Here is a 14,526-nt window from a genome sequence, read left to right as displayed (position 1 = left end):
TAAACTGAAGTAAAGAGCCTGTCTTCAACCATTTGGATACTCAAACCCCATTCTGCAAAATAGCTTTCCCGTAATTTTGGATATTGTAGGACAAAGATCCTAATAATACTAATAATTCTTTGTGCACGGATTCATGGAAAGTTCCTTGAGGTTCTTTTACTTTTCTTTTTCATTCTTTGCTTTGTGTCTTTTAATAGGTTGAAGTAATTCTTGGGAGCTGAAATTACTGTTAAAATGTTTGTCTCTCTGCTGGGACTGTTGGGAAAGCACTTGATTTCTAGAAGAGTGCTTCTGACAGCTTCCATGTCTAATAACACAACACAAATACAGATGCCCCTGAGGGATATCTGACTTCAGTTATGACTTCTTACTCCCCTGCAAACATCTCTTTTCTCTCTGAACTGGCTGAGGACACAGGGATGCAGAGAGAGCAGAGATGCTGCATTAGAGACACGCTGTACCACCGATGCTGAGGACATGGGGATGCAGAGATGCTGCATTAGAAACACGTTGTACCACCAATGCTGAGGACAAGGAGATGCAGAGAGTAAAGAGATAATACATCAGAGGCATGCTGTATCACTTATGCAGACTGTGGGAGCTAGGGCAAGACTGAAGCCAGAGTCTGCTTGGGAAAACAGTTCCCCAAAGAGGCCTGTCTGTCTGCCCGCAGTGTACAGAGGACTGTGAGGAAAATGACAAGTAAGGAAGCTGTAGAACAGGCAGTGAGGAAAAGGCTGAGGGAGCTTCATTTTTGAGTTTTGGCGTGCGGTAATACTTTTCCCACCTCTTTTTGTCCTGATGCACATTGAAATGAACACCTAGCTATGAACATACTCGAAAGCAATAACAAACAAATGAACTAGTGTACAACCCAAATCACATAAGCAGGCCACCTGTCATGCCATGGGCACACATCACAGCATGCCACACTGTAGAGCAGGTTAAGCAAGCCTCAGCCGCAGGTCCACTACCAGCAGCTACATACTGCGGCACCTGTGTTTGGAGACACGTGGAAGGCTGGCGTGTGGTTTAGTAATGCATACTCTCTGAAAAAGGATTAGGCTTTTCTTTAGCTTGAATGAATAATTCATGAAATGATTTTGAAATGAGCTATGCAGAGGAAGCCCTGGGAATGGGAGAATAGTCATGAAGGTTAAAATACCAATCTTTCATTAATTGCACAGGGCTCTCTATTTTGATAGGAATCAAAATTTTGACAAAGTCAGAAGGGATTTTCATTATTTCAGACTCTGAAGATGTTATAATCTTCATCTTTTTTTCATATAAAAATCCTGCCACTTAGAAGTGAGACTATAGGACAAAGCAAGGCCTTTTAAGAAAAAAATATAATGTGCTACGCTCAGTTGGTCAGCATAGGAAAGCTTTCTGGGAACCCCACAAAGACAATGAAAAAACATTTAATTCTGTTTGCCATGCCAGGGAAAAACGCAATCTGAAGCGCTTTTGAGCAAACCGGCCCAGTCTCCCAGGATAAGAACCGATTCTCCTTAGGCAACATTCATCTCATCATTTTCTCAGTTTCTTGTTGGAGACATTCCAGAAAAATACTGCTTATGTACTGAAAATGTTCAAGGGATGAGGTCAGTCTACCAAGCCTGGGAAAGTCCCATTCATCCTCTGTCTCCCAAGACGAACATAACCAGTGTGGGTGTAAAATGCCTCCAATATTTGATGCCTCCAAGCAATGAAAACCTGGCAGTCTGACTTCAGTGATCTATCACTCAGCCTTGAGCGGCAGAAGAGATATATTAATTTGTCAGGGTGTTTTTCTTATTGATCATATGAGCTTCACACAATGTTTAGGGGACTCTGAGAGTTACATAACTCAGCTAACAGGAACACACACACACACACACACACACACACAGTGTCGGGTGCACAACCAGCCTCCCAGGGATTATCATCAGAGGCTTGGCAGGGTCTCCTGTTTATTTAGTTCTGAAAAACTCTCCACGCAGAGAAGACAGGAGGGGGCGGGAGTGGAGACAAGCTAAGGGTTGAGCTGGGAACCTGTTAAGAAACAATCTGAATGTTTTTTTAAAACTGAAGTCGTTTTTATATATTTTAGCTGAGTGGTTTCTCCTCCTCCCCCAAATAGCCAATCTCTTCTGGTGGACAAGGATGCCCACGTTTATTATAGCTCGTGAAATGTAACCACGGCCTCCAGAGGGGGCTGATTACATTGCCTTCGAAGTTTACTTTACCATGGGTAACTAGAGTCCCCTGTTATAGATACAGAACACAGCAGATGTGGGAAGTCAGATAAGTCATCGTAGCTTAAAACAACCCAGTTAATTGGAACAAAATACTTTGTCATGAAGTCATTTGACACTAAAATACTCTAAAGGACAAAATGTGCTTCAAAGACCCAATACATGGCACATCTCCCAAATACTGAAAATAGGGAAAGTAATTAAATAAAATGTCCTGTTTAGTATGTCAAAGCCTCACTTAAAAGTCTAATTCTTGTATAGGCCCTCTGCATAAGAGAGACAGTTGTATAGCTTGGTCTGTTTAAGGGTACCCCTGGCAGTAGTATCAGGATCCATTGCTGGAGCATGAGCTGGCTTTTTGGAGCTCACTACCTATGGTGGGACACCTTGCACAGCCTTGATGCAGGGGGTGGGGCTTGGACCTGCCTCTACTGAAAGGACCAGGCTCTGCTGACTCGCTATGGGAGCCCTTACTTTTTTGGAGGAGGGAATGGGAGTGGGTTGCAGGGGAGGCTTGGAAGGGAGCAGGAGGAGGGAAGAGAGGAGGGGGAATCTGTGGTTGGTATGTAAAATGAATAAAAATTTTCTTAATAAAGAAAAATCTAATTCTTGGTGTGTATACATGTGCATGTGCATGTGCATGCATGCACATGTGTGTGTTCCCATGCAAGAAAACCATTTACCTCTTTCTCCATCTGCAGTCCTTCTGCTCTAATATTTCTCTCAAATACTTCTCTTTTTTCAGTCTGAGGGTTGGATTTTCTGTACACAAGAATGTAGTCAATTCGACACCTGCCGTCTCTAAAGTAAAGTCCATTGGCTTTGCTTCGTTCTCGCACTGTCTGTGTACAAAGACAAAGAGAGCGGTTCAAGCCATCCGTGAGCCTGAGCTTCAGGTGAGTAACCTAAGAGGAGAACTAAAACTAAATGAAATTTCCACGCTTTCAATAAAATTTCATGTTCATAAAATGAAATACAGAAAAAAGAAGAAACAAAATAAAAACTGAAGATGCATGATATAAAAGGGGCAAAATGCAAGACATTGGAAAGTAGCAAGTGTTGACAGGGAGATGGGGCAACGGAGAATCATTATATTCTACCGGTGAGAGTGAAAACTGAAGTAGTACCTTTGGAAAACATATTGTCATTATCTTGTAAAACTGAACACTTGCATGTCATAAAACCCTAGAGAAATTCTTGGCAAGGCAACTAAGGGATGTTGATAAATATTTATCACAGCGTTGTTCAGAATAGTAGAAAAACTTAAAATTAGATCACACTCAGACATATACATTATGCACTGGATATACATTTAGTGAAATACTATACAGCAATGAAAATGAACAAACTAAGTTGTATTGCAGAAGAATAACTTTTTACAGGGAAATAGCAAGTCAAGGAAGGCTTCATAACACAATTTTCTATAAATCATAAAACAAAATAAATTTCTAAGTCTACACTATATGTAGTAAAACTTTTAGAGCTAGAAAATGAAAAAGAAAACAAGAACATTGGGAGGATGGGGCCCCTGGAATGGTAAAAGGATCACAAGTAGCTGCAATGGTTCTAGCAATATTCTAGTTATGGTTTTTCAAGACAGTTTGCCCACAGTAAAAACAAAACAAACACACAAATAAAAAACATTTTAAAGGCTGGATGTGATGACAAGCATTTTTAATCCCAGTGCTCGGGAGGCACAGGCAGGGAGATCTCTGTGAATTCAAGGCCAGTCTGGTCTATGTGGCAAGTTCTAGGCCACTCAGGGCTGTACAGACTCTGTCTCAAAGAAAGTAAAGAGAAAGAGAAGAAAAATACTTTATTTTCTTATCTTTCTGTATATGTAAATACATGTATACAAAACAACTAAGACAAAACAATATGCATTCTTCTATCTTCATACACTCTGATATGGATGTTCCATTACATTAAAAGCAATCACAAGTTAGCAACCCTGATAAGGCATAACTTGAAAAGTGTCTTTCTAATTCCTAAACTGGATGATAGTTCAATTGATGTTTATTTTATTATTAAACTCATAAAGAAGTCATGCACATTATTTTATAACAGTCAAGAAACTGAAGAAGTGGGCAGATAGGTTGGCTTTTCACACAGGCTCCTTAGAGTGTATTAATGTAGGGCCTTGAAGGAGAACATCGAGTCTGTGCTGCTCAAGCTGGAGCCAAGTGTCTCAGGCTAATAGATCTCCCAATTGAGTCTGCAAACCCAGCCAAGTGGAAACGGGAAACCTGTCTTTTCTCAACCACAGAATGCATCACTCTTCAAAAACCGTATAAAGTTGGAAAACATGTTAGCCCTCTGACACCATGCTAGCATCACATCCATGCTCAAGTACTATGTATGCATGCAACCTCATCCTCAGCCAGGAGGAACAGAAGGCCTGTGCCCCACATTTCAGCACTGACATTTTCAACCTGTAACCACTGTTTGGCTCTTCCTCTACCACACACTTGGAAGTCAGCCTGAAGAGGCACCTATGAACAGTTATTTACCAAATGGAAAACAGCATCAGCCTTCAAAAGCAGGACTTTATGGTGAGGATACAGTTCAGTGAGAGGGCACTGCTTAGGACCACAAGGTCCTGGGTTCAATTCCAAAGGCTACAATCAACACAACAACATGGCAGACAACAGCAGGGCTTTCCCCAAGAGCGCTGGGAGGAAGCCTGGCTCTGACTGAGGGGTGACCTGTTCTCCTTCCAGCAGAGCCCTGAACTTACTGAAACTGCCACTTCTCTGGAAGGGAAATGAATCCGTTGCTGTTTGGGGTCCTTTCAATGTCCCTTCATGAAGCTACTACTATACAGCATCCAAAGTGTGTAGAGATGACAATTTTTTTTTCTTAAAGAAAAACAGGAGGGAAAGAGAGAGACTGTGATATTTGTGGGAGGGGTCTGCGAAGCTTGGTAGATGTTACTAATTTCCGGTGCCATCCATTCAATGGGTAACTGGGAACGTGAAGGTATAGCGTAGGGGTAGTCAATGGCTGACTTTGCCTCTGTATACCTGCCACTTCTGTGTGGCATACAGCAAAAGAAATCTTAAACCTCATTGAGATATGGCCTGAGCAACAGTGGACATCCCCACAAAATACTTTTCCTCCCCTAGATGGGTCTATTTACAACCACAGTGAAGTCTCCCACTCACAGAAGAGGCAAAAGAAAACTCAGAGGTTTCAGACAACAGTGTCCTGAAAAGCTGGTGTGTTTTATGTTGCTAGTTCATAGGCTCGGGGGTTTATACTAGGAAGTTCACCCTTGTCAAGTTTCTTTCCGTTAGTTAGGAACACTTAGGCTGCATCATAGAATGATGGGCAGTCGGGGAAAATCTTCCTCTGTATACATTAAACATCTCTAGATGTCAGAACGCAAGTACGTGATCAACATTTCAGTTTTGAGCACATGTCCATTTCAGGTCCTTGAGATGCACTAGAGCCATGGAGCAGCACAGACATATAAAACCTGCCTATGCTTCCCAGGAGCCTGCGGTGTGATGGGATTTACCCCAGAACAGACCGCTGGAATGCCTTACGGGATCCCACCTGAAGCATTTCTCTTTCAGGAAGTCGTGCAAACTCTTACCTCTCCCCCTGCCTCTAGTCTGCTGGCATCCTCTGAAGTACTGGTCAGGTTTCCAGGGTGAAGGAGGGAATCGTCATCTTTGCAAGGGCTGTTGACAGCCTCTAATTCATCAAAAAGAATATTGACATCCTTGGCCACTAGAAGCAAAGCACATACGTTAAAGCAGGCTAAGAAGCTGGGCAGGACATCAGCACAGTGAGAGGAGGTGTCCCCCTTTGGCTTCCTATGCACACACTGTTTCAACAACACCTCCCTAAGAGAAAAGATGTCAGACGTAAAATCTGTTTGACCAAAGAGGTGACATTAGTCAAGAAAAAGCAGGTAAAACACCTTCATGTCATAAACCTAATTTGTCTTCCAGAATAACAAAGGGTGATTTATTCAGATTGCCTTTATATAGCTGTTTTGAGAAAGGTACTTTCATTTAAAACTACTAAGAATTCATCCCCCAGGTTGGGAAGGTGAGCTGTGCTTTTTAATGCTATATTTCCTTACTTAAGAGCCATAGAGCTTGACAAGGCAGCCCATAAAAGTGCCACGTGCATGGCTTAGTGGCATTTATTTATTTCTTCATTTCTTCCTTTATAATCTCTCTAATAAATTCAAGAATGAAACATACTGTTAGGTTTCCTGTCTTCTTTCTTCCTCTAACGATGAAATGAAAGGAATGAGCCATTCAGAGGATCCTCCTATAGACTATATTAATGACACAACAATACAAAGAGCTGTACAACAGGGTTCTTGGGGAGATCACAAAGTTCAAATGCACCTTGCGGCACACTGTGAAGGAACACCCCCAATGACTGGTCATCCAGGCATGGGTCTCTTCTTCACCACCTTACATTATGTCCCGACATTACAATTATTTTTTATTTTGATGCTTTAAAAGTGTCCAAGGGTCTATAACTGGCCAGAAGCTGTTGCATAAAATGACTTGTGGCAGACTGGATTTGAGCAGTCGTTCTTTTCGTTCATAAATGTTTTAGACATGCTCACATTGTGTGCCAAGTGTACAGCTGTGGGGTAGGCATATTCTGGTGAATGAAAGTGATGTGGCTCTTTGCCTTTGTGGAAAAAGGAAATAGATCGAACAAGTGCAAACAATGAGTAGTTTAAAAAGAAAGAACAGAGTCGGGTACAGAGGAGAGATAATCTGTGTAGTTAGGGTATCCAGATTCTAAAACTATAGCCAAGTATGTGACTTTATGCAATTCTCCTGTCTTTTCAAGTCTTTCACCTGCAACGCAAAACGGATGAAAATATGAGTAACACTCGTGGCTTACTGAGACAGGCTCAATCATTGTTCTCCTCCATGGGTGACCAAATTCCAAGAGCCTGTGGATATAGTCCTTTACATCAATAAAGGCTTCTAGATGTGTTTCTATTAAGGGTCACATGCGGGGGGGGGGGGGGGGGGTCACTTCTCCTGGATTACTTGGTAAGCTCCATGAAATCACAGGACGGTCAGAGTCAGAGAGAGGGAGTGGAAATGCTTATGCTGCTGGCTTTGAAGAGAGGGCAGAGCCATGGACCACAGCGAGTAGGTGGCCTCTAGAAGAGAGCAACACCGACAAAACAGACTGTCCCACACCGCCTCCAGCGGGAATGCAGATACCAACACCTTGATCTCAGGGTCTGACCTCCAGATCATCAGCTCATCAGATGCATTGTTTGACGATACCAAGTGTGTGTATTTCAGTTCACACCAGTGCTGATGAATGTAGTCACCATTGGTATTTAGACCACAAAGACTACAGAAAAGAAAACCTCGTGGTCTCTCCACATAGCCAGGCTCAAAGAGAGGAGCTGAAGGAGCGGATGCTTTTGAAGACACAATATGTGCAGTGTTTCAAGGACAGATTGTCTGACCACCCTGGGTAGAGAAGCTCCCCCTTCCATGGTCATACTCTTTTTACGTCTTTCCCACACAGTCTGTAATTACCTTCTTTATTCATGTTTACGGATGCATGAGTGGTCTTCTTTATCAGAATGCAGGGCAGTGACTTGGCCAGTTTTGACAGCTCTACAGAGAACCTGGCACAGAGTCAGTCCTCAACACATCCTTGTTAAAAGACATGGGGGAACCTGTTAGATGGTGTAGACTGTGGTCTAGTGCCATAGGAGAATCTCTTTCCTCGAATATCATGGAGCCTAGGACTCCACTCATGATTTTTATGGTTGAGCCGGGAATTCACAGTTTCAAGTAGACAGTGACGAAATTACAGGTAGTTATTGATTAGGTTTGAGCCATAGGACAAAATGTCATTTTAACAAAGTCAAAGGCCTGCTGGCTATTGCAAACACTTACTTAGTTGTATAAATTTGTGCTTCTTTGTAGAACAAGGTAGAAATCTTTTAGACTTCTTATCATTCTTTGGATATTAAAGGACCATGTTTTAAAGGCTTCATCTCAAAGCTAGCACTGTTGAGAAGTTACAGAAACTTTAATATGCTTGACCCAGCAGGAGGTCTTCTAGTCACTGGGAGAATTTTCTTTTCTTTTTAAATTGTAGCCAAGGGTCTAGAGGCCTTACTCTGTCACCCACTAGCTGCTAGGATATAGCATTAGGACAGGACCAAAAGCAATAGGATCAGTCAACCATGTACTGAAGTCTCCCAAACTGGGAGCACCAACAAGCCTTTTCTGTTTGTAAATTGATTGTCTTGGGTATTGGTTGCAATCACAGAACGCTATCACAGGAATGAATCCTGGAAAGTGAGCACTGAGAAGCAGAGGTGTTGCTGTGGACTAGCTTTTGGAACTGGCTTTCAGGAGAAACACAGAAACATTTGAAGAAGGCTAAAAGTCTAGAATTCTGCAAGCGGCATTTAGCTGGTGATCTGATGAGGGTTCAAAAGGTCTGAATGCTAATGGTAGAACGGTAGAAGCTGCGAGTATGAGTTTTCAAAGGGATATGACGACTCTATGGGAACTGGAGTAAAGACCACCTTTGTGTCTGTATAAGGAATTTGCACGGACTGTGCCCATACCCTGAGACTGTATAGGAGGCTGAGCTTGAAGGTGAATGACAAGTTTACCAGCCAAGTGTCAATGAAGTAGTCTGGGTATCACTGGCTGATTCTAGCCAAATTTACATTGAGAATTGTGAACAAAGTGAAAGAGCAAAAATATTTGGAGAACTTATGTGTAAAGGTGCAGCCGAAATGGGTGCAATTGCTAAAGACATGAGAATGCTGAGAAGATGCTAAGAGCATTACACCTGGATAATCTGAAATATGCCTGGAGGCAATTTCAGATGCTGGGTCCTGATACAGTGGCTAGGGAGATTAAAGGGGACAATGGGCATGCTGTTTGCATAGTGACGTGTGGAGACCAGAAATGTGAGTTGTCAACTGCAGACTTTCAGACATTTAAGTCTTCATTTTATCGGTACAAAAAAGTAAAATGGGCATTAACTAGATGGACAGGCGGCTTCGAGGAGTCAATTTCTCATTGTGACGATCAAACATCTGGAAAAATCAACTTGGAGGAAGAAAGACTTGTTTTAGATGACTGTTCGCAGGGAGAGGAGGAGCACAGGGCCAGGGCTCCAGTCTTGGTGTGAGGTTGGTGACTGGTCCCATTGCAGAGGCAGACAGAAAGCAGTGGGAGACTCATGCTGCTCTGTTTCCCCATCCTGTTCTGTCTGAGTCACCAACCACGGATGGTCACATTCACATTCAGAGTGAGTCTTTTCTTCTCAGCTAGTCCTCTCTGAAAATACACTCAGACACACTTAGGGGTGTGTGCTACCTGCCTGTCGCTCACCCAGAGAATATCCCACAAAGGGGTTGGCACTCTGCAGTTCCAGATCTTGGAGTGAACATCCCACGAACAACAGAGGACTACTGTGGTATTAGGCTGAGAAACCCTACTCTGCATTAAGGCTCCAACTCGTTGACACTAATGGAGACAGCTGATGAGGAATGGAGGGGAGCCCTTTACCTTCCCTGTCTGAAGTCACCAAGGGGCTGCTGTCAGTGGGGGGATGTTCAGAGAAGTCAGTATACCACAGAAATCCATTATTTTTTTGGGGGGGGAAAGGAATATTTAATTTAATCATCTTTATCACCTGTAAAACCCTCCATAGCTTTAGCAGACATTAAATTCCTTCTCAGAGCACGAGCAGCTAAGAAGGCATCAGTAGAATACTCCAAAGAGAAAGAGAAGGAGGCTTTGCAGCCTGTCAACATTGCTCCTGGTCTCTTCATCTTTAACTACTGGGTAGGTTTTAGGAATGAAGTACAATATTCTTATATACAAACTTATGTTATCTCCTGAAGGAGAAAATCAAGCCTTAGGTTACAAAGTAAACCAATGGGTTTTTAAAAAAATCTATTTGTTCAACTAATATTTTAAGTATCTACTATGTCTAGACACTGTATTAGGCTAGGGATTGGGGGTAAGGTACTGGACATCATGGGCATGGATCCTTACCTTAGAGAGCTCACTGTCCATCCAGAGTAGAGAGTGCGACTTCTCTATCCATGGCCTGAACCTCACAGAGATGCCATGTATTCATATAAGATCATTTGATAATGGATTTCATCACCTCCCTTAATTTTTTCCCCTCAAACAGAACATATTCGATAATTATCTATATAGTAGAGTTCTGCTCTGAGGCTCATTACGTGAGGAAGAGAGCCAAAATGCTCTGGGGAATCAATTACAAAGAATAAGAGGGAGGGGGAGAGCAACAATCACATGGGATCCGAGTCCGGGATCCACAGCAGAGTCCAACTGAGCAAGAGCTGAGTGAACAGACCTGGACAGCAAGGAGAGTGAGCGCAGGAGGGCTCAGTCCATGTGAGGAGCAAGGGAGATACTGGAAGACTCTGTTTCAGAAATTAGGAACACAGCTGGGGGTGGGGGTAGAAACAGAACATCAGAGACTCACATACAATAACTGAGCAAGAGTCAAGAGCTCAAATTGCCTGGGAAACCAAACACCAGCTATAGGATCTGAGTCAAACATCCCACTCAGCACAAAAAAAAAAATTTAAGCTTTCTTTCTGTTCCAAGCCAGGACAAGGACAAAGGAGAGAAACCAGAGGACCAGGGATATCCTGGTCCTTTCATAGGGAAGACCAAGGTTGTCTTTATGTGATGAAAAAACTAATGATTCCACTCATCAAATATTTATAATTACTTCAACTGCTTCTCTAGGGGAAATCATCTGGGGTGTTTGGCGTTAGTGATTATTAATTCTCTAAGGAAAAGAGATCGCAAGGATAATAATCAGATTAACTAATTATGAGTTATGAGCCATGTGTTTGTTGAGCCAGCATTTAGTGTTAGGTGGTAGAGGAGGCATGAATGGAAGCCTTTCCTTACACTTCCAGGCAAGAGAGACATCGGGAGGCAATGCTATACAGTCAATGTTTAAAAGCAAAAGGGAACAGTAAATGTGTTTGAGAAATAGTCTGAAAGGGAGTAGGGGGTTTAAAAAAAATCAAAGAACTTGATTCATTGCTCTTTAATTTTCCAAATGCATCAGGATAACCTCATGTTGTCAGTGCAGTACGTGAATTCTTTAATCTTAGTACTTTGCGTTGGACACAAAACAAGGTGAAATTATAGGTCACAGTGGAAGACATGAGAGGCATAATCCTGCTGTCTATATTTGTTCTGCAGAGTGCCAGTTCGTTATGCTATTTTTGTCATAAATTGCAGATTATTACATCTGAAACACGGAATTCTGAAAGCACTGCACACAGACCTCAAAGCACCACTAGGAAGCATAAAAAAGGACATGTCTTGGAGCAACTCGGTATATACATAAACACATACATACATATAAAGGTGGTTTATGTCTCAATTTTAACACTTGACTGTTTATAATAAATCCGTTTTTATGTCTGCACCGTTTTCTATTATATGGAAGGCTGACATAGAAGCTAGAATATAGGAGACACTCAATATTCGTCTCAACATTTAAAAAAATCAGCTAATTGTCAGTATATCGATAGTTATACACATATGTATTCGTTCTTTGAGAATTTTGTACGTGTTTTACATATTCACACGCCAGTTCCCTCCAGATCTACCCCCCTTCCCCATCCACTTCATTTGTGTCCTCTTCTATTTTTTTTAACCCATTAAGCCCAATCCGTACTGCCGATATATCCTTGGATGTGCTTCTCTCACTGGAGGAGAGTCGACAGACCCAAGGCTACCATCTTAGAGAAAACGGACTCCTCCTTTCCCAGCTGCTAACACCTGCCAATAGTTCTTCAGCTGTGAGTGGGGTTTTCATGCTGGCCACCCCTCTCCATGTTGGGAAGGCTATTTTCCTTCTTCTAATTATCTTAGTGATGCTGTTTTAAAATATCAGCTTTTTAGAATTAGAGATTAAGGCTCTTCTGCACTAAGTGGGAACGGGGCACACAGAAAGGCCAGGAGGCCACCGTTGAGCGAAACTGTTTCCTCATCATTTTGCCCACTGCATCTGCAGAAGACTGAGGGGGAGGTATCAGGAAGTTAGTCTTTCCTCTCTGGTTCTTCTATGTAAACATTAAGCCCTTAGAAGCTCCTGCTCTCAGAGAGAAACTGTTAGCAACATTAGGTGACAGGAAAGTCTGCTGACACAGGAATTCAAGGGATCTGCCTGCTGTCTCAGGAAGAGGACATGGACCTTCCGGAACTGGAGTCATGAAAGTTGTGAGCCACCATGCAGGTGCTGGGAACCACACTCGGCTTCTCTTTAACAGTACCAAGTGCTCTTAACCACTGAGCCATCTCTCCAGCACCACGCCATGATCTTATTTTGAACTTTATAAAATACCCACAAATTTGCATTCCTCTATTCATAAGAGATATTTATAGAGATATAATCATTTTAATCTAGCAAACAGAAGCAAGAGACAAAGACACCTTTAACTGAGGTCTACTAATGACCAATGGCTACAAAAAATATTTCCTTATAAACTACTACTTCACTTTGCTAGAGGTTAATTCAGATCTAAAAGCACATCGATTAAGTTCATCTCCAGCATTTATATGGAGCCGGATTTTGCCAGTGGAGACATTATTTTTAATCCTTTGAGAACTATACAATTTGTCATCCTTCACAGCAGATGAAATAATTACATACTTTTATAACTTTCTGTCCCCTGTCTATTCATTTGAGTTTTCATCCTCCTGGGGAAATGTTTCCTTTTGTACTCCCTAACTAACATGAAGGATTGACCATCCGGAACCAATAACTGGTCCTCATATATTATTAATTAAAACCACTTCTTTCAAACGTAGCTTCACCTTCATCTTAGTACGTTTAAATTCAGAACAGAACTCAATCTGAATGAGGGAATAAACAAAGGCTACAGCCGTCTCTGTTCTAATCTGACCTCCAACGGCTATCTGAATTCTTTGCTAATTTTCCCATCTTTGTTTACCCCACAGAAAAACACTAAACCCGTCATTATCTTATAAAATCAAGAAAACAGCGCAATGGTGGGGGAAAGGAGTAGAAAACTGATGAGAAATATTCATAAGAATTGAGCATGATGAGGTCAGAAGCACAGCACTTGCCTGGTATTCCCAAAGCCCTGCGTCCAATTCCCAGAGCTATGTACACAAAGGGAAATTGGTACAAAAAATGTAATTTAAAGTAGAAAAAATGCACTTGTTTTTCCTGAAATGCTCTTCATTTATAAGTGCTTCAAGCTCAGCATCGTGTGATAGCAACTGATGTAATCGTCTAGAGTCTGCTGTTGATGACGGCAGTGACCATCACTTGCTCACTGCTCCATCTATAATTGAGCAACTGTGTTGATCAAAATAGAATTCTGAGCGACAGTTACAGAAGACAAAACAGTGTAAGGAGAGTCCTCTCGCTGAGAACCAGTATGTGCGGAAAGGAGGGCCTCATTTCTGGGACATGGTCCTTCACTGACAACACCACATATTTGTTTTAGACAGTCTGGTTCTGATTTGGTCTTAGTGGGTCAACATGTAGTTCTTACTTCTTGTGTTTCAGCAGAGGAACAAGATTTGGATTTGTTAAAAATGATTTTTTTCTTTGGTTATAATTGTTCTGAACCTAAAACATTTTAAATATTTTTAAAATACCGTATTATTGTAAACACACAGAATTCTCCAAAGATCCCAATATCTTATGGTTCAGCTTCACAAATTAACCCCAATTACAGTGTCTCTTCTTGTCTCAAAATTGTTTTGTACAGTATTTTTTTGACCACATGGATTGATTATTCTTTTGAGTTTTGAAACAGCTAAGCTGCTGGTTCTTTAACCCTTGCCCAATATTATAATACTTTTTCCTCTTGTGAATTTAAAATTTGAGTGAAAACTTACTTTCTTGTATTGCATTAAGAATCTCTGAAAAGTCCACGTCACTCTTTGGGCCGTCGGGCAGGATTTGCATATCCAGCTGGTGGCCTTGTAAATCCACTCCACCTTCTAGAGAAATGAAAGATACCCATGGAGTTTGCACTGGTTATAGCAGGGTCCAGCATTAAGGCCCTGAGAAGTGACATCAACATCTAAAGTGAACAGCTAGTTGGCTTGCCAGTGATCACTCCTCTTAGACAACTGACTTCACAATGGAAAGAGACAGACACACATCTCCTCACTCTCTATGTATCAAAAATGTTCCCACTGAAAAATAAAACAACTACTTAAAAAATGCAACATGCTTTCATAGTGTTTACTGGCATTTTTCCCAGCTAAAA

At 41.8% G+C, this 14,526-nt stretch overlaps 1 protein-coding gene across 3 annotated transcripts in view; it reads right to left on the bottom strand.

Annotated features, from left to right (window-relative positions):
• Ano4 (anoctamin 4) overlaps nt 1-14,526 on the bottom strand; it is a 395,425-nt gene that overhangs the window by 155,939 nt on the left and 224,960 nt on the right. For 2 of the 3 annotated variants that reach the window (XM_028880306.2, XM_028880308.2), the window contains 3 exons: nt 14,150-14,254; nt 5,836-5,972; nt 2,921-3,079 (listed from right to left, as the gene is read on the bottom strand). In XM_028880306.2, the coding sequence (XP_028736139.1) occupies nt 2,921-3,079; nt 5,836-5,972; nt 14,150-14,254 (401 nt within the window). The remainder of the gene's footprint in view (nt 1-2,920; nt 3,080-5,835; nt 5,973-14,149; nt 14,255-14,526) is intronic. The other variant, XM_037196832.1, reaches the window with a different exon arrangement.

Source organism: Peromyscus leucopus, chromosome 18 (assembly GCF_004664715.2).
Source record: "Peromyscus leucopus breed LL Stock chromosome 18, UCI_PerLeu_2.1, whole genome shotgun sequence".
Taxonomy (NCBI): Eukaryota; Metazoa; Chordata; class Mammalia; order Rodentia; family Cricetidae; genus Peromyscus; species Peromyscus leucopus.
Note: the sequence above shows the minus strand (reverse complement) of the source record. Positions and strands in the feature narration are given on the sequence as shown.